Source organism: Lipophrys pholis, assembly GCF_963383615.2.
Source record: "Lipophrys pholis genome assembly, chromosome: 1".
NCBI classification, from domain to species: domain Eukaryota; kingdom Metazoa; phylum Chordata; class Actinopteri; order Blenniiformes; family Blenniidae; genus Lipophrys; species Lipophrys pholis.
In genome coordinates, this window is record NC_137635.1 from 25584269 (window position 1) to 25605218 (window position 20950).

A 20950-nucleotide genomic window follows, 5' to 3' on the forward strand; every position below is an offset into this window, starting at 1 on the left:
ATTTTGGTCAATGTGAAAGAATCAATCTGGTAAATGTAATAATGTGGAGTAAAGAGGTGGAGCAGATTCAGCTTTCCGTTAAAACTATAACAAATAGAAGTCAGTTGAAGGAATTCGAAGGGATTGATGCTTGTGAAGCGCAGCAGTTTCCTGTAGAGACGCTTGTTTACAGCGTTCACCATCATCTTCACTGCAGCTGACGGGGTAAATCAACTCACCATGGACCTTCTGCTCAAACAAAGGTGGAGCAAGTGATATGTGTTGTTTCACTGTTTTTTGTTTGACCAATTTAAAATGAAATGTTTCTCTTTTCCTTTCTTTCTTTTTCTCTATATTTGTATGTTTGAAATAAAGTAGAAAACTAAATCAATAAGAGATAAACCACGGTGTTGAGTGTCCTGAGGTCAGGAAGGATGGAGTCCAGTGTGTTGGAGGCTGCTGCAGCCGCCAGAATGGTGAGTGTCTGTCTGGACAGTCCAGTCATCAATACTCAGTCCACAGTCCAGCGTCCCTCTGCTGCTGTTTGTCCTCCTAAGAACAACAAAGGTCCCGCTGCCTTGTGCAGCTCTCAGCTTCGGAAGCGTCCGAGTCGTCCTCACTGATGTAGATCTTAGCTCCTCTAAGGTTCTTGTCTCTCTGCAGGACAGCTGATCGGTCCTGGAACCTCAGGACCTTCACCACTATAGACCTGAGGCCTCAGGACCTTCACCACTATGGACCTGAGGCCTCAGGACCTTCACCACTATGGACCGGAGGCCTCAGGACCGTCACCACTATGGACCAGAGGCCTCATCTCTAAAAGATGCTGAAGCACTAAAGGTCCTGAAAGATGCATACGCCCCTTCCCAAGCTTTTGAACTAAAAAAAGAAACTTTGCAGCAGAACGTTGGTCCCCTGAGCAGCACATTCCGGAGCGCTGATGGTGAGGTGGAGGAATGAAGCCACATTCATCTCAAACATTTAATATCTTCAAATATCAAACTTATTGATCCACGTGATCATAAACAGCCGAGCTGCAGAGTTCTAGATGTTTCTTTACTTTCTTTCATGACTGCTGAATCAGCAGCTCTATGTTCATATGTCAAACCTTCATCTTCAAATGATACAGAGCTGATAGAACTGATTGATTATTAATGCTATAGAGCTGATAGAACTGATTGATTATCAATGATACAGAGCTGATAGAACTGATTGATTATTAATGATACAGAGCTGATAGAACTGATTGATTATTAATGATACAGAGCTGATAGAACTGATTGATTATCAATGATACAGAGCTGATAGAACTGATTGATTATTAATGATATAGAGCTGATAGAACTGATTGATTATTAATGATATAGAGCTGATAGAACTGATTGATTATCAATGATATAGAGCTGATAGAACTGATTGATTATTAATGATACAGAGCTGATAGAACTGATTGATTATCAATGATACAGAGCTGATAGAACTGATTGATTATCAATGATATAGAGCTGATAGAACTGATTTATTATCAATGATATAGAGCTGATAGAACTGATTGATTATTAATGATACAGAGCTGTTGTTGTGGTCGTTGCGGTCTGCGGTTGTTGCGATCTGTGGTCATTGCAATCGTTGCTGTCGTTGCAGTCGTTGCGGTCATTGCGGTCATTGCGGTCACTGCGGTCATTGCAGTTCCAGTCACCAGTCATTGCGGTCGTTGCGGTCACTGTGGTTGTTCCTCAATAGCAGCTGAGCTGCAGGTCTTGTTCTTCTGCAAAGGTTTTTATTCTAGCTACACAAGTTTCTATCTGTGATACAACAGCTATTTATAATAATTTCTGCATCATAACATGTTTTTATAGCTAAAAGAAGTTATTGAGGGGTCACTGATTCAGACGGGGTGAAATACTGGGCAGTCACTGAAAGTAAGCAATCGTAATATGACCTCGTCAGGAAGAACAATCTCATCAGGAAGTACAACCTCATCAGAAAGGACAACCTCATTAGGAGGGACGACCTCGTCAGGAGGGACGACCTCGTCAGGAAGGATGACCTCGTCAGGAAGGACAACTTCATCAGGAGTTACGACTTCATCAGGAGGACGACTTCGTCAGGAGGGACGACCTTGTTAGGAAGGGCGACATCGTCAGGTGGACAACCTCGCTAGGAGGGATGACCTCGACAGGAGGGACAATCTCGTCAGGAGGATGACCTCGTTAGGAGGACGACTTCGTCAGGAGGATGACTTCGTCAGGAGGGACAACCTCGTCAGGAGGAACGATCTCCTCAGGAGGAACGACCTCGTCAGGAAGGATGACCTCGTCAGGAAGGACAACTTCATCAGGAGTTACGACTTCATCAGGAGGACGACTTCGTCAGGAGGGACGACCTTGTTAGGAAGGGCGACATCGTCAGGTGGACAACCTCGCTAGGAGGGATGACCTCGACAGGAGGGACAATCTCGTCAGGAGGATGACCTCGTTAGGAGGACGACTTCGTCAGGAGGATGACTTCGTCAGGAGGGACAACCTCGTCAGGAGGAACGATCTCCTCAGGAGGAACGACCTTGTCAGGAGAGATGACCTCGTCAGGAGGAACGACCTCGTCAGGAAGGACGACCTCGTCAGGAGTGACGACCTTGTCAGGGGAGATGACCTTGTCAGGAAGGACGACCTCGTCAGGAGGGACGACCTCGTCAGGACGAACGACCTCGTCAGGAAAGACGACCTCGTCAGGAGGGACGACCTCGTCAGGAAGAACGACCTCGTCAGGAGGGACGACCTTCGTCAGGACGAACGACCTCGTCAGGAAGGACGACCTCGTCAGGAGTGACGACCTTGTCAGGAGAGATGACCTTGTCAAGAGGGACAACCTTGTCAGGAAGAACGACCTCGTCAGGAGGGACAACCTCGTCAGGAGGAACGATCTCCTCAGGAGGAACGACCTTGTCAGGAGAGATGACCTCGTCAGGAGGAACGACCTCGTCAGGAAGGATGACCTCGTCAGGAAGGACGACCTCGTCAGGAGAGATGACCTTGTCAGGAAGGACGACCTCGTCAGGAAGGATGACCTCGTCAGGAGAGATGACCTCTTCAGGAAGGACGACCTCGTCAGGAGGGACGACCTTGTCAGGAGAGATGACCTCGTCAGGAGGAACGACCTCGTCAGGAAGGACGACCTCGTCAGGAGAGATGACCTCTTCAGGAAGGACGACCTCGTCAGGAGGGACGACCTTGTCAGGAGGGACGATCTCGTCAGGAGGGACGACCTCGTCAGGAAGGACGACCTCGTCAGGAGGGACGACCTCGTCAGGAGGGACGACCTCATCAGGAGAGATGACCTCGTCAGGAGGGACGACCTCGTCAGGAGGGACGACCTCGTCAGGAGGGACGACCTTGTCAGGAAGGATGACCTCGTCAGGAGGGACGACCTTGTCAGGAAGGACGACCTCGTCAGGATCGTCGTGTGGATCTCAACTGCTCTCAGCAATTCATTTGCTTGACAATACAACAATCAATAAAAAATCTGTCATTATGTAATTTCCACTGATCAAATATAAACAATCAATCAACCCATCAATAATCAGTCTACTGATCACCCGTTGAAGTGAACCATTTTGATTTCTTCGCTCAGACATCATCAATCGATCAGCTGCCAGAAACAAACAAGATCAGGATTCTGCAGCAGCAGTCAGAGACCGAAACCTGATGGCTGGCGACTTCCACAGTGTCTATGGCAAAGGTGAGTCCTGGACAAGGTCTGGAGGCTCAGTCGTGGACCAGGTCTGGAGTCTCAGTTCGGTGTGTGTGTGTGCATGTGTGTTTGTGTGCAGACCTGCTCCCGGCTCCAGATGGTGAAGATCTGACGAGAAGATTTCTTGAGGAGCTGCTGAACATTCTGCTTAGTTTCATCTGCAAGTCGAGTGAGACAAGCTCCAAGGTATCGACCAATTAAAGTCAAGATTGTGTCCTTCAGTCAGAGGACACGAACAGTGAAAGTGACTTCCTGCTGGGTTAGAGTCTGGGTGTCAGTGACTTCCTGTTGGGTTACAGTCTGGGTGTCAGTGACTTCCTGTTGGGTTACAGTCTGGGTGTCATGACTTCCTTTTGGGTTAGAGTCTGGGTGTTATGACTTCCTGTTGGGTTACAGTCTGGGTGTCAGTGACTTCCTGTTGGGTTAGAGTCTGGGTGTCATAACTTCCTGTTGGGTTAGAGTCTGGGTGTTATGACTTCCTGTTGGGTTACAGTCTGGGTGTCATGACTTCCTGTTGGGTTAGAGTCTGGGTGTCATGACTTCCTGTTGGGTTAGAGTCTGGGTGTTATGACTTCCTGTTGGGTTACAGTCTAGGTGTCAGTGACTTCCTGTTGGGTTAGAGTCTGGGTGTCATGACTTCCTGTTGGGTTAGAGTCTGGGTGTCATGACTTCCTGTTGGGTTAGAGTCTGGGTGTCATGACTTCCTGTTGGGTTAGAGTCTGGGTGTCATGACTTCCTGTTGGGTTAGAGTCTGGGTGTTATGACTTCCTGTTGGGTTACAGTCTAGGTGTCAGTGACTTCCTGTTGGGTTAGAGTCTGGGTGTCATGACTTCCTGTTGGGTTAGAGTCTGGGTGTTATGACTTCCTGTTGGGTTAGAGTCTGGGTGTCATGACTTCCTGTTGGGTTAGAGTCTGGGTGTTATGACTTCCTGTTAGGTTAGAGTCTGGGCGTCATGACTTCCTGTTGGGTTAGAGTCTGGGTGTCAGTGACTTCCTGTTGGGGTAGAGTCTGGGTGTTATGACTTCCTGTTGGGTTAGAGTCTGGGTGTCAGTGACTTCCTGTTGGGTTAGAGTCTGGGCGTCATGACTTCCTGTTGGGGTAGAGTCTGGGTGTCAGTGACTTCCTGTTGGGTTAGAGTCTGGGTGTCATGACTTCCTGTTGGGTTACAGTCTGGGCGTCATGACTTCCTGTTGGGTTACAGTCTGGGTGTCAGTGACTTCCTGTTGGGTTAGAGTCTGGGTGTCATGACTTCCTGTTGGGTTAGAGTCTGGGTGTTATGACTTCCTGTTGGGTTAGAGTCTGGGTGTTATGACTTCCTGTTGGGTTAGAGTCTGGGTGTCAGTGACTTCCTGTTGGGTTAGAGTCTGGGCGTCATGACTTCCTGTTGGGTTAGAGTCTGGGTGTCAGTGACTTCCTGTTGGGTTAGAGTCTGGGCGTCATGACTTCCTGTTGGGGTAGAGTCTGGGTGTCATGACTTCCTGTTGGGGTAGAGTCTGGGCGTCATGACTTCCTTTTGGGTTAGAGTCTGGGTGTCATGACTTCCTGTTGGGTTAGAGTCTGGGTGTTATGACTTCCTGTTGGGTTACAGTCTGGGTGTCATGACTTCCTGTTGGGTTAGAGTCTGGGTGTTATGACTTCCTGTTGGGTTACAGTCTGGGTGTCATGACTTCCTGTTGGGTTACAGTCTGGGTGTTATGACTTCCTGTTGGGTTAGAGTCTGGGTGTCATGACTTCCTGTTGGGTTAGAGTCTGGGAGTCATGACTTCCTGTTGGGTTAGAGTCTGGGAGTCATGACTTCCTGTTGGGTTAGCGTCTGGGAGTCATGACTTCCTGTTGGGTTAGAGTCTGGGTGTCATGACTTCCTGTTGGGTTAGAGTCTGGGAGTCATGACTTCCTGTTGGGTTAGAGTCTGGGAGTCATGACTTCCTGTTGGGTTACAGGCTGAGTGTCAGTTACCTTCTTTTGTGGCTCAACATGTTCAAAGTGTTGCCTGTTTTAGATTTTACAATTGTGAAAAAAATCTATGAGGCGCTAATGAGCCATTTTACAAAATGACCATAAAAGATAAAACAGTTTGCCACTTCTGATGTGTGTAAATGTTATAATAATAATAATGATGATATTATTTTCAACAATAATACTAATACTACTACTACTACTAACAACAACAACAACAACAACAACAACAACAACAACAACAACAACAACAACAACAATAATAATAATAATAATAATAATAATAATAATAATAATAATAATTAATGCTGCAAGCAGCCTTGATCAGGACCTTGCACTCTGGCCTCTGGACCGTCAGGGTGGGCCCAATCATGGCCTTTGGTCCATTTAAATATTGATCAAATATACATTTTGAAGGTTTTCACAAAAATGACTTTTATTTTGAAAAATGTGGGGGGGCTTTTAATTTGAGGGCCAACTAAATACAAATGTAGCTCGTGGCATATAGGCCACCACCTAACCCTAAACCAAACCCTAATTTTTCTGGTTTCCAGAGATAAGGATACTATAGTGGGTGTGGATGGTGAGGGTGGTGTTTAGATAAAGCAAAGCAAGCCACTTTCAGCTGGGGTTGGTCCTGTAACCCTAACCCTAGGGTGGGGTCAAAAGTGATTCGTCACCTAATCCCCCCTTTAGTTCACCCCCCAGATATCAGCTCAATCCAACAAACAATGTTAGCATGCTAAATAGCATGCTAAGCTAGTACCTGTTATCTACCTCAAAATTACACAGGTTACTCCCCAGTTGTCCTTGACCTGGAATCTCACATGCTAATCTGCTAAGCTAAGTAGCCTAGCATTAGCATTAAAAAGCATTAAAAGCATTAGCCTTAAACTAACATCTAATCTAGCTAATCCCGAAATATCCATTCTTTAGGGTTGTGGTGTCATTTTTAATAAACAAGCACTTTTGTTGTGAAAAGATTGTGGGCTTTTATTTTGAGAGCTAGCTCACCACTTACCTAGCTTAACAATTGATATCTAATTTGAAGGTTTACATTGTCATTAGATAAACCAGGGACTTTTTGGTGAGCATGTTTAGGGTGTCAAATCTATTCTCCATCAGAGGTAATAGTGTTTGCGTGAGGATCTTTTTTTGGTGAAAATCTTACTTTGAAAGGCAAATTGCAGACTTCTTGTTGAATTTAGGTCAGGGGCATCAGTGGGAGATTTTTAGGTCTTGTTGAGACAATTGAGTTTTGGTTTGATCTCCCTACGACATTCCTACGGGCCATGGTTGCCGTTTTAGTGTTTCTAGGTGGCGCTAGAGAACACATTTTGGCAATCTGGGGGTTAATTTTCACATTTCCTTGAATTTTTTGCCAGTCGAGATCAGCGTGCCAAATTTGATTCAACATTTGACCGTTTTTAGTGGGTTAAATTTGGGCTCAAAGCGAAAGGAGTGAAAAAAATGAAGAAAAAACAATAAGAAACATATGAAATACAAAAGGGTCCTGGCCGTTCGGGCTCGGTCCCTAATAACAATCTCTCATGATCCAATACAGTCTCAGGCTCAGCTCTGCTCAGACCCTAATGAAAACAAGGCTTCAATCGTTCCAGGTCCTGGACTTCCACCACCCTCATCAGTTGAAAGAAGGACTGGAGGGCTTCAATCTGGACCTGCCGGACAGTCCAGAGACTCTAGAGCAGATTCTGGTGGACTGTAGAGACACACTCAAGTATGGTGTGAGGACAGGTGTGTACTTCTTTTGAGTCTGTGTGTTTTCATTTCCTGCCTCCTCCCTGTTCTCTCCCTGGTACCTGCGACTGTGCACATGGTCTTAAACTAACCAATGAGGAGGCATCTGGTTGTATCTAGTTGAGTTCAGGCCTCAGTATTGAACAACACATAGATAACATACACAATCAATCAAATTAAGATAGGTGATCAAATCCACAACTAACCCCAAATAAGATGTCCTCATCAGACTATTGTTTTTTCATTTAAGAACAATCTTGAAGTAACTTAAAGAAAGTCCTGAAGAGCAGGACTCATTTTCATTGTTACTAAACCCCCATAATGACAGATGCATCAAACAAGGAAATAAACTGAAACCAAAACTAAGCCCTGGAAACCAGTGGTGGAGTTTATTCTGGGCACAGTGGGCGGCTGCACAGGGCCAAACTCAACAGGTGCACCGTGCTCCGGCTCAGATAAGGTCTGTGACTCCGCCCCCTGTCTGAGCAGACGGCTGCCAGCTCCTGCAGTTAAAACCAGACCAACATGGCGGCTCGGACACAAGCTTTCTCTTTTATTAGAAATGCATTTCTAAACTGGGTCAAGGTCCTAGCGACGGGGGGACCTCCCTCCCTCAAAACCTCTCTTACCTTACCTCACCTTACTTCACTCCACAATAGGGAACAGTGAGGCGGTGCATAGGGTGGGGGGTCCAGGCTATTTAACTGCGGTCTGGTCCCACCACTGGGCCCCGCAACCCACCAAATTTAAACCGCACCTTAGACACACACATTGCACCCACCCACAACGCAAAGACACACCCCTACATGCATCTAAGGCTCCACAGGGTGGGTGGGGGCGGGAGGTGCTGGGGGGAGTGTGGGTGTGGGTGTGTGTAGGTGTGCGCGTGTAGGTGTGTGTGTGTGTGTGTGTGTGTGTGTGTGTGTGTGTGTGTGTGTGTGTGTGTGTGTGTGTGTGTGTGTGTGTGTCAAGATCAAGATCCATCAAGACATCTGTCTAGATAGAGCTCCTCGGGCGGCTGGTTTAATCGAGAAAATCATGTGACTGTTGCTGTTCACCCGGGGCTGAAAAAAACAGCCAAGTCTGCCACTGCTGGAAACTGATGTCCTGTCCCCAAAACACCATTTCATCGAACTCAAACCCCGTTTACACCACAACGTTCCAAGTGACGACCATCCATGTGACAATGTTCTAAGTGACAATGTTCTAAGTGACAATGTTCTAAGTGACAACGTCCCTTGATCTCCTCAACCATCCTCCATATATCAGAACATTACAGCAGCCAGATGGAATCTCTCAGGAGGATTTTGCTGTGGGGGCTACTGAGCTCTGACGCTACCCTCACAGGAGATAGAGCCTCAGAAAGTAACTCTCAGAGGAGCCAGAGCTCCAGAAAGTAACTCTCAGAGGAGCCAGAGCTCCAGAAAAGAGAGGACACTCTTGACCTGTTGGTTGAGTTTGGTTCTCTCGACTCTTGGAACAAGTTGTTTTTAATTGAAATGAAAAGGTTTGTTGTGTTCCAGGTCATCCTCGCTTCTTCAACCAGCTGTCGTCTGGTCTGGATGTAATCGGACTGGCAGGAGAGTGGTTAACCTCCACCGCCAACACCAACATGTAAGACCTGTCTGTCTTTCTATCTGTCTGTCTGCCAATCTGTCTTTCTCTGTGTGTGTGTGTGTGTGTGTGTGTGCGTGTGCGTGTGCGTGTGCGTGTGCGTGTGCGTGTGTGTGTGTGTGTGTGTGTGTGTGTGTGTGTGTGTGCGTGTGCGTGTGCGTGTGCGTGTGCGTGTGCGTGTGTGTGTGTGTGTGTGTGTGTGTGTAACATCTGTTAACCAGTTTATGAAGAATTGTGTTTGATGTTCTTTCTGCTGGTGTGAATATTTTGATGTCAGAAGTCTTAAGGCCTCTTCATCCTCTATAAGAACAAGACGAGAGTTCGGCAGTGACGGTCCTGCGAACAAAATGATGTCATTTCCTTCTTCCAGCTCCTTCTGGCTGAAGACATTAGTTTGGGCTGTTCCAACCGCCCTGGCCGAACTGTGTAGGAACCTTCTGTTCTGCCGTGCTGCTCATGTGTTCCAGCTCTCTAATGACTATCAGTCATATTTTAATCATATTTAGCTTGTAACATCGCTACTGTACGAGCGCCGCAGCTCGTTAACATGTCGGAAAGCAGGCTGACGTGATGCACCTGAACACATCACGAACAGCTGTCAGCTCCTGTCGTTAATACCGGACCAACATGGCACTCTGACAAAAACTCTCTTTTATTACTGAAACAGTTCAGAGAAATGTTTCTGAAAGCTCTGGAGGACAGAAATAAACTGCAGCTAAAAAGTTTAAACGCCGCATCACTGTGGCTGCTGTGAGGGGGCATGGTCATATGTGATGGGGCCTGTTGTGGGGTGCGTGGCCTGTTGTGGGGTGCGTGGCCTGCAAGTTCGGCAGCTTCTTATCGGAGTATGAACAGTCCTGCTGAACAAGCTTTTTTTTCGGCAGCTGGCTGACGTCACTGCAGAACTTTCCTCTTGTTCTTATGGGTTCAAAAAGGGAGGATGAAGGAGCCTTTATCCAGAAAGTGTGAACTGAACCAGGAGGTGTTCACTAATGCTGATGGTGACGATTCACCAGGTTCACCTACGAGATCTCCCCCGTCTTCCTCCTCATGGAGGAGGAGCTGCTGAGCAAGATGCAGAGGATGGTGGGCTGGTCTGACCAGGAGGGGGATGGGCTCTTCTGTCCCGGTAGGACGCAGGGACACACACACACTTTGACACACACACTGTCAAACACACTGTCATACACACTGTCACACACACACTGTCACACACACACTGTCACACACACTGAGACATACACTGACACACACACTGACACACACACTGTCACACACACTGTCACACACACTGTAACACACACTGAGACACACACTGACACACACACTGTCATACACACTGTCACACACACTGAGACACACACTGACACACACACTGACACACACACTGTCACACACACTGAGACACACACTGACACACACACTGAGACACACACTGATACACACACTGACACACACACTGACACACACACTGTAACACACACTGTCACACACTGACACACACACTGACACACACGCTGTGAGACACACACTGACACACACACTGTCACACACTGACACACACGCTGTGAGACACACACTGTCACACACACTGACACACACACTGTCTCACACACACTGATACACACACTGACACACACACTGACACACACACTGTCACACACACTGACACACACACTGACACACACACTGACACACACGCTGTGAGACACACACTGTCACACACACTGACACACACACTGTCTCACACACACTGATACACACACTGACACACACACTGTCACACACACTGACACACACACTGACACACACACTGACACACACGCTGTGAGACACACACTGTCACACACACTGACACACACACTGTCTCACACACACTGATACACACACTGACACACACACTGTCACACACACTGACACACACACTGTCTCACACACACTGATACACACACTGACACACACACTGACACACACACTGTCACACACACTGATACACACACTGACACACACACTGACACACACACTGTCACACGCACTGATACACACACTGGCACACACACTGACACACACACTGTCACACGCACTGATACACACACTGACACACACACTGACACACACACTGTCACACACTGACACACACACTGACACACACACTGACACACGCTGTGAGACACACACTGACACACACGCTGTGAGACACACACTGACACACACACAGACACACACTGTCACACACACTGACACACGCACTGTCTCACACACACTGATACACACACTGACACACACACTGACACACACACTGTCACACACACTGACACACACACTGACACACACACTGACACACACGCTGTGAGACACACACGCTGTGAGACACACACGCTGTGAGACACACACTGACACACACACTGACACACACACTGACACACACGCTGTGAGACACACACGCTGTGAGACACACACTGACACACACACTGACACACATGCTGTGAGACACACACTGACACACACACTGACACACACACTGACACACACACTGTCACACACACTGACACACACACTGTCACACACACTGTCACACACTGACACACACACTGACACACACGCTGTGAGACACACACTGACACACACACTGTCACACACTGACACACACGCTGTGAGACACACACTGTCACACACACTGACACACACACTGACACACACACTGACACACACGCTGTGAGACACACACTGTCACACACACTGACACACACACTGTCTCACACACACTGATACACACACTGACACACACACTGACACACACACTGACACACACGCTGTGAGACACACACTGTCACACACACTGACACACACACTGTCTCACACACACTGATACACACACTGACACACACACTGACACACACACTGTCACACACACTGATACACACACTGACACACACACTGACACACACACTGTCACACGCACTGATACACACACTGACACACACACTGACACACACACTGTCACACACTGACACACACACTGACACACACACTGACACACACACTGTCACACACTGACACACACACTGACACACACACTGACACACGCTGTGAGACACACACTGACACACACGCTGTGAGACACACACTGACACACACACAGACACACACACTGTCACACACACTGACACACGCACTGTCTCACACACACTGATACACACACTGACACACACACTGACACACACACTGTCACACACACTGACACACACACTGACACACACGCTGTGAGACACACACTGACACACACACTGACACACACACTGACACACACGCTGTGAGACACACACTGACACACACACTGACACACACACTGACACACACGCTGTGAGACACACACGCTGTGAGACACACACTGACACACACACTGATACACACGCTGTGAGACACACACTGACACACACACTGACACACACACTGTCACACACACTGACACACACACTGACACACACAGCGGATTGAAACGATAAACTCTGGGTTGGATGAGCTTCCAGAGCAGCTGTGGTGAGTGTAGATTTCTCCTCATGTTCCTCATGGCCAAACAACAGGAGTGTGTCCCCATGCTGCAAACTGTCAGTTTGCTCATCAGGTCGCTCATCAGGTTGCTCATCAGGTTGCTCATCAGGTTACTCATCAGGTTGCTCATCAGTTTGCTCATCAGGTTGCTCATCAGGTTGCATGAGGTTGCATCAGGTTGCTCATTAATTTGCATCAGGTTGCTCATTAGGTTGCTCATCAGGTTGCATCAGGTTGCTCATCAGGTTGCTCATTGGGTTGTTCATCGGGTTGCATCAGGTTGCTCATCAGGTTGCTCATCGGGTTGTTCATCGAGTTGCAGGTGATTCACTCACAGCAATTGGTTGACACAGTCCTGTTCAGAGGTCAAGGTGACTTTTTTAGTACCTGTAGGTAGATTCAGAAGAGGGTGTTTAGTGGAGAACACCCGGCTGGAGACTGGGTCTCCTCCAGCAGGTGGAGCACCGGGTCGTTGTTCCAGACGACACTCTGAAGCATCAGGTGTTTCTTGCAGTTGTGCAGCGGTAACACTCAGTGACAATGGCGAGCAGAAACATTCAGACTCCTCCTACTGCTTCCTCCTCCACCAGGTGGCTCCATATCCAACCTGTACAGCATCCTGGTGGCCAGGTATCACTTTTGTCCAGAGGTGAAGACCAGAGGATCTGCAGCACTGCCGCGGCTGGTGCTCTTCACCTCAGAGCATGTAATCACTCTTCTCTCACTCCTCTCATTCCTCACTCTCCCTGCTCTCCCTGCTCTCACTCTCACTGCTCTCACGCCTCTCACTGCTCTCACTCTCACTGTTCTCAGTCCTATCAGTCCTTTCACTTTCACTGCTCTCACTCCTCTAGTTCCTTACTGTCACTCTTCACTCTCACTGCTCTCACTCTCATTGCACTCACTGCTCTCACTCTAACTGCTCTCTCTCTCATTCCTCACTCTCACTGCTCTCACTCTCACTCCTCACTTTCACTGCTCTCACTTCTTACTCTCACTCCTCACTATCACTCTCACTGCTCTCACTTCTTACTCTCACTTCTCACTCTGACTCCTCACTCTTCCTCTCCTCATTCCTCACTCTCACTGCTCTCACTTCTTACTCTCACTCTCCAGTGGCGTTTCTTCAAGTAAACACTTGGTGGGGCAAAATTTAATTTCAGGTGAAGTGACAGCACTGAATTTCAGAGTAAAGTGTGTACACAAACTTTTAGCCACAACATTATAACCACCATATAGGAGCTGATCCAATGAAAATGTTAAGCCTGGAGATGGCAGATCAAAAAAGAAAAAGATCGATTAAAAAAAAAGTCTCTCTTTGATTCTTAAGAATGAGACCAGGTCATGCAGTTTCAAAGACGAAAGTTCTACCATTTGACCACAAGTAAAGCTGCAAATTTATGAGATTCTTAGAACTCTGTCTGTGAAAAGCGCTATATAAATAAAATGTACTTACTTACTTATTTAGAAAGTCTTGATCACCACGTTACTCAATTTACCACAAGTTACCCTCAGTTTCTCAGCTAAAATAAGAGTTTCAAACTCGTACTCTTAAATAATCGACCTACTTAACTTAGATTCTTAACTGTTTGTTAGCTTTAGCTGCTAACAAGATGGTATTTGCTCGACTCGCTTCGTTTCTGTGAAGCTCCGCCTCAATCAGCGACAGCCAATCATCTCTGAGCATCTAAATGACGTTGTCAGTGGGCGGGGCTTCAGGCTACAAGACCCATGAGGCATCAAAATCACCTGATCTGAATAAACAGAGCTACAACCTGAGCATGAACACTTTACTGCACGCAATACACACTGCATGGTGAGAGAGGGGCGAGCTATACTAATGCAATACACACTGCATGGTGAGAGAGGGGCGAGCTACACTAATGTAATACACACTGCATGGTGAGAGAGGGGCGAGCTACACTAATGTAATACACACTGCATGGTGAGAGAGGGGCGAGCTACACTAATGCACCATCAGTGTAGATCAGGAGGAAACAAGCTGAAGCAGCAAGAGGAGACCAGGAACCAGGGAGTACTGTCCTCACACAGTAATCATGTGTATATAAGAGGAAGTTTTATTCACAGACAAGAAAATATAGTAGATAATCTTAAAGAATTAATAACATACTTTGCATGCAGTCCTTTCTGATGACACCAGGTGGCGCTCAGCCCCAGCTGCCCCTGATGACCAGTCGCCCCTGTCACTCTCACGCCTCACTCTCATGACTCACTCTCACTCCTAACTCTCACTCCTATCTCTCAATGCTCACTCTCACTCATCATCTCACTCCTCACTCCCACTCCCAACTCTCACTCCTAACTGTCACCCCTAACTCTCACTCACTCACTCACTCACTCACTCACTCACTCACTCACTCACTCACTCACTCACTCACTCACTCACTCACTCACTCCTCACTCGCTTTCCTCTCACTCCTCACTCTAACTCCTCAATCTCCTCTCATTCCTCACTCTGTGTGTGTATGTGTGTGTGTGTGTGTGTGTGTGTGTGTGTGTGTGTGTGTGTGTGTGTGTGTGTGTGTGTGTGTGTGTGTGTGTGTGTGTGTGTGTGTGTGTGTGTGCGTGCGTGTGTGTGTGTGTGTGTGTGTGTGTGTGTGTGTGTGTGTTTTCACCACAGAGCCATTATTCAGTGATGAAGTCTGCCGCTGTGCTCGGGATGGGCAGCGACAATGTGCTGCTGGTGAAATGTGATGAAAGGTGGGACGCACACACACACACACACACACAAACACACACACACACACACAACACACACACACACACACACACACACACACACACACACACACACACACACACACACACACACACACACACACACACACACACACACACACACACACACACACACACACACACACACACACAGATCTGCATGATGAGCTCCAGCCATGACTGACCTTACTATGAACCAAACAGAGAAATGAACCAGATACAAAACAGGTAGTCTGAGTGTGAACAAGGGAAATCTCTTTCTACGTCAGTTGGAGACCTGGAGCTGGGAGGAGGAGGCCAGCTGCTCATAGTCAGGACTGTAGGAGCTGGTTGCAAGTCGTAGGCAGGCTGCAAGGTGATTTTCATGAGAGAGAAAGCAGACTCACACAAATCAGCTGATCCTAAAAAGAGCTGTCAGGTTCACATCTTCTGAGCCTGGGATTCTTCTCCTCCACCAGTCGTCTCCAGAACTCTCCAGGTTGAGCAGATGTTGATCTGGGTTTGATCTCAATGTCATTTTGCAACTTCAGGATTCCATCCTCCAGAGCAAAGCTTTCAGTCGACAAGTGATTTGACTTTAGCTGCAGTGTCACCAACATCGATCCCTGCACTAAATGGATAGCACGTAACGCTGGTTCCAGGCTCAGTGGAGGCAGAGTCAGTAAGACGCCTCTCACACTCTGAGGAGATGCTCTGAACATGTTCCTCATGAGGTGCACCGTCAAGCTGTCACAGCTTTCCCTTGACGTTGTGGTTCTGCCTGCATGTGAGGGACGTTGCCCAGGTTACCAGTTGTTGACTGAACTCATCATGCTGACGACGTCCTCACCCTGGCCCTGCAGCTCGGAATTCAATTTATTGATCTCGCCAGTGAGATCAGTGAGGAAAGACAAATCTAAAAGCCACTGGGTGTCCTCTCACTTTGGATTGTTATCCACATCTTTTGAAAGCTTCAGGAAGTCCTTGATTTCAGGCAATCTGGCCAAGAATGTCCCTCTGCTGAACCACCTAACATCCGTGTGACGCAGCAGGTCAGCGTCACTCTCCTCCAGGTGAGCACCATAAAGCCTGGCCCCAACTTCATCACAATCTCCATCACAATCTCCATCACTCCTTTCAGATTTACAATCTTTCCACCCAATGCTTGCTGGAGAATTATACAATGATAATGCAGGATATCTGGGAAAGATTCACTTTGTTTGCTCAGTGCATTGAACCCACTGGTGCGGCCCATCACAGCAGGCGCTCCATCAGTTGTGATGGAGATCAGCTTGAAGAGCCGCAGTTCTGTCTCGCCAACAAATCCCATGAAGCATTAAAAATCTCCTGGCCTCTGGTGTGTCCTGCTAATGGCAAAATGGTGAGTCGCTCTTCCTTGGTGCTCATGTCTTCAAACACCACCCTGATGGAAACATCCACCACATCAGTCGACTCGTCACATTGGAGGGAAAAGCACTCACACGCGTTGATATCCTTCCACATCCACAGCCGTTCCCTCACATCGCCTTGTCGTAGTGTTGCACTTCTTTAATGGCCTTTCGAGCTCCGTTTTAATTTTGAAGTCGTCCCAAAGGCTATCTGCTGCCTGGAGGAAAGCTTCTGTTACAATATCGCCGTCTTTGAATGGCTTCTTGTGTTTAGCAAGGATGTGACTGCCGCGATAGGAAGCAGTAGTTGCGGCCTTACGCTGGGTCTGCGGTTTGGTGAAGATTGACTGCCGTGCTACAAGCTGGGCTTTCAAATCCCCCACTTTGTAGCGCTAAAAGTGTTTTTGAAGGGTAATACCTCTCGTAGCTCCCATTGACCATTTTAAAATGCTGCTCCAGGTTCTCTTTCTTCAGCAACGCCACGGTTCCTTTGCAGATCAAACAAACAGGCTTTAAATGAAAATAAACCAAAAAATAATCTTCCTCCCATTCAAGGTGAAAATGGTCGGTCTCGGCTCGTTTCCCTTCAGCCGCTCTGATCGCGAGCTGCTAGCTACCGTTGACAGCTGTCCGCTTCCTGTCATACATGTCACGCAATAGCGTTACGCTGAACTTGACCTTTTGTTTTTATACTTTTGGGTGGACGTGTTCAAGAGACTGATGGGGTGCGCAGGCAAGGCCTTACGATAGGCTGTAGTGTACATTTCATATAGAATATAACAAACACACACACACATCAAATTGTTTTTTGAAGTCTATATTTGTCCGGTCACGGAACTGAAGTGACTTTTGCTATGTGTCCAGCAAACGCTCTGATTGGTCGAGAGCGGTGACGGCATCACGTCGCCTACTTCACCGGGTCATTTGCAGAGATGGCTTTTCGCATTGGACATACTTTTTCTTCCTTTGCAGAATGAAACACTCGTTTAATGAGCCCCGGGGGGGGTTGTGACCCCCCCGTCTCATGGCCGCTCACTCAAACATTCCCCCCCGGGGCTACGCCTGTCTGAGGGTCACTTTGCAATCAATCGGCCGGGTCCGGCCCCCCGCCAACCCTCTCACCGGGGGTCTCTGAGGCGCCTGGGTCATCCGGACGCGGCATTCCACATGCTTTTCGGCTCGCCTCGGGGTGGGGTGGATGTGGGTACAGGCGGGGCCCTGGCAGGTAGCTGGTAACTTGCCGACCAGGGCGTAAACCCTAAACCGCCGTCGCCATCCACCCACCGCCCACTGCCCACCGCCCACCGCCCACCGCCCGCCAACCTTGGGAGTTGGACGTACGTCAGCGCGGAGCCACGACCGGGTCCTTCCCACTCACTTCCACCTACAACCTCAGATCAGACGAGACAACCCGCTGAATTTAAGCATATTAGTTTTTTTTGTTTTTTTTCCTCCCCCTTGTCCTGTTGGGCAGCTTGACCAAACAATATGATGTGATCTAGAACCTTCGGAGTCAGAACAGTTTTTGTTCTTGAACAGGAAGAGACCTGGAGTCTCCTAATGCTGCTGCTTTATTAGGAGTTGGCATGGCTGCTGTACACGACCGGGGGGGGGGCGCTCAGAGAGAGAGAGGAGAGGAGAGGAGAGGAGAGAAAAGAAGTGAAGAGAAGAGAAGTTGAGGGGGGGGGGGGGGGGGGGTAACATACAATACCCTTGTTAGTGCTACATATATTATTTGCAGTTATCACACTGATCCAAATACTTTACAACTGTTATTAGATTAAACAAGCCTGAGCGGCTCTATCTAGACAGTAAGATGATTTTCTAGATTAAACCAGCCTGAGCAGCTCTATCTAGACAGTAAGATGATTTTCTAGATTAAACCAGCCTGAGCAGCTCCATCTAGACAGGAACATGATTTTCTAGATTAAACCAGCCTGAGCAGCTCTATCTAGACAGAAACATGATTTTCTAGATTAACCAGCCTGAGCAGCTCTATCTAGACAGTAAGATTATTTTCTAGATTAAACCAGCCTGAGCAGCTCTATCTAGACAGTAACATGATTTTCTAGATTAAACCAGCCTGAGCAGCTCCATCTAGACAGGAACATGATTTTCTAGATTAAACCAGCCTGAGCAGCTCTATCTAGACAGGAACATGATTTTCTAGATTAAACCAGCCTAAGCAGCTGTCTAGACAGTAACATGATTTTCTAGATTAACCAGCCTGAGCAGCTCTATCTAGACAGGAACATGATTTTCTAGATTAACCAGCCTGAGCAGCTCTATCTAGACAGGAACATGATTTTCTAGATTAACCAGCCTGAGCAGCTCTATCTAGACAGGAACATGAAGCAGGAACATGAATTAACAAAGAGGCAACAACAAAAGAGGAACATGATTTTGAGTGTTTGAGCAAATGATGACAGAGAACAAGCAACTTCAGAAGCACCTTTCATGAGGAGTGGAAGTGTGTGTGTGTGTGTGTGTGTGTGTGTGTGTGTGTGTGTGTGTGTGTGTGTGTGTGTGTGTGTGTGTGTGTGTGTGTGTGTGTGTGTGTGTGTGTGTGTGTGTGGTTTGTGGTTTGGCCGGAACTGTTGTGGGGGGACCTGTAGCGACACCCCGGGGCCCGAGGCCATCGGGCCCGGACATCACCACCGCAGCGGACGGCAGCCCTCCAGACCCGGGGAGGCCCCAGCGAACCACCCCAGAGAGCCACGCCCCCGCCCAGAAAGCACCAGATGGAGAATGTAGAGAGGACCCTCCCCCACCCCCAAGGCAAGAGTAGCCCACAGGAGAAGGATAAAGGGCAAAGGGCCCCAGGCGAACCAAGCCACCAAGCTGAAAAATGCCGGAGCAGGGCCCCCGGGCGGAGTGGGCCGAGAGCCCCCCAATCCCGGCGGCGAAGCCCGCCGCACCCCCAGGAGCCGGACCCCCACCGCCCCCCCCAACTCGGCAAGGCAGAGATGGCCCCAGCCGCCACGCCATGCCCCGGACTAGCCCCGCCCCCAGACCAGGAAAAGCGAAGGCCCGAACAGGCCCCGGTCGGAGGACAGTCAACTCTCCACCCCCAGGAGCCTCATAACCCACCCCCAAACAGACACAGACAGACTGACACACTGACACACTCACACACTTGGGGGGGGTTATGCCTCTCGCCCCCCAGGCTGCCAGCCGGGCCCCCACCCGGCCACCGCGAGATCCCATCCTCCACTAATCCAACAGCGAATGGGGAAGGAGCACCGCACCCTAGCCCCCCCACGAGCGCCACGCCTGAGGGATCGCACCCCCCGCATTCCAGCCGTACTCAACCCGGGCCGGGGTGAGACCTCAGCGGGAGATTCTGGGGGGAGCCACATCCCCCGCCCCCCCACCCTGTGGCGTGTTGGATGCATGTAGGGGTGTGTCTTTGTGTTTTGAAGAAGTGGGTGCAATGTGTGTGTCTATGGTGCGGTTTAAAATTGGGGGCCGCGGGGCCCGGGCGTTCTACCGCTGACAAGCGGCAGAACCCCGAAAGCGGCTTACCCCATCAAGACCCTGCGTGACTCGGTGTGGTTAAAATTGTGTGTGGTGCAAAGTCGGAGGAGGACCCAGACCGCAGTTAAGCAGCCTGGACCCCCCACCCTAGGCACCGCCCCACTGTTCCCTATTGTGGAGTGAAGTAAGGTGAGGTAAGGCAGGGAGGGCCCCGACAAGGCGCCGTAAGAGGACCCGGGCAGGAAGCCCCCACCCCACCCAACGGCCAGACAGCAGAGTCTAAGACCCGCATGGCCCAGTGCGAAGCCAGTGGTTAGGGAACCCACCCTCACACACACACACACACACACACACACACACACACACACACACACACACACACACACACACACACACACACACACACACACACACACACCTCCCATATTTCAGGCCCTGGAGGTCACTCTCAGTCAGTTGTCATCCAGAACCCGGACCCCACCTGTCCCTCACCCACCCAGATCCGGGAGTGAGGCAGACCCGGAGCGCGGCTGCAGGGGCCAGCCAGCGGCCCCACCGGGGGAGGAAGGGCAGAGGGAGGACCCACCCCTGGCGCCGCAGCGGGCACCCCCACCAGAAAGGGGGAGGAATTCCACCCCCAGGGCCCCGACGCCCCACCCCCCGCACCCCTCAGCCCGACACCCAGCACCCCCACCCCACCCCAGTGGGAGCACCCCCGGCCCAGAGCAGAGCCCCATCACACACATCCCCAGCACTC

The 20950-nt window shown here is 49.2% G+C and overlaps 1 protein-coding gene across 1 annotated transcript in view; it reads left to right on the forward strand.

The window, feature by feature from the left end:
- gad3 (glutamate decarboxylase 3) overlaps window positions 1–20950 on the forward strand; it is a 47019-nt gene that overhangs the window by 1744 nt on the left and 24325 nt on the right. The window contains exons 2-8 of the mRNA XM_080466106.1: window positions 3610–3717; window positions 3809–3915; window positions 7306–7441; window positions 8968–9058; window positions 10075–10187; window positions 13201–13316; window positions 15252–15331. Of these exons, the coding sequence (XP_080322232.1) occupies window positions 3610–3717; window positions 3809–3915; window positions 7306–7441; window positions 8968–9058; window positions 10075–10187; window positions 13201–13316; window positions 15252–15331 (751 nt within the window). The remainder of the gene's footprint in view (window positions 1–3609; window positions 3718–3808; window positions 3916–7305; window positions 7442–8967; window positions 9059–10074; window positions 10188–13200; window positions 13317–15251; window positions 15332–20950) is intronic.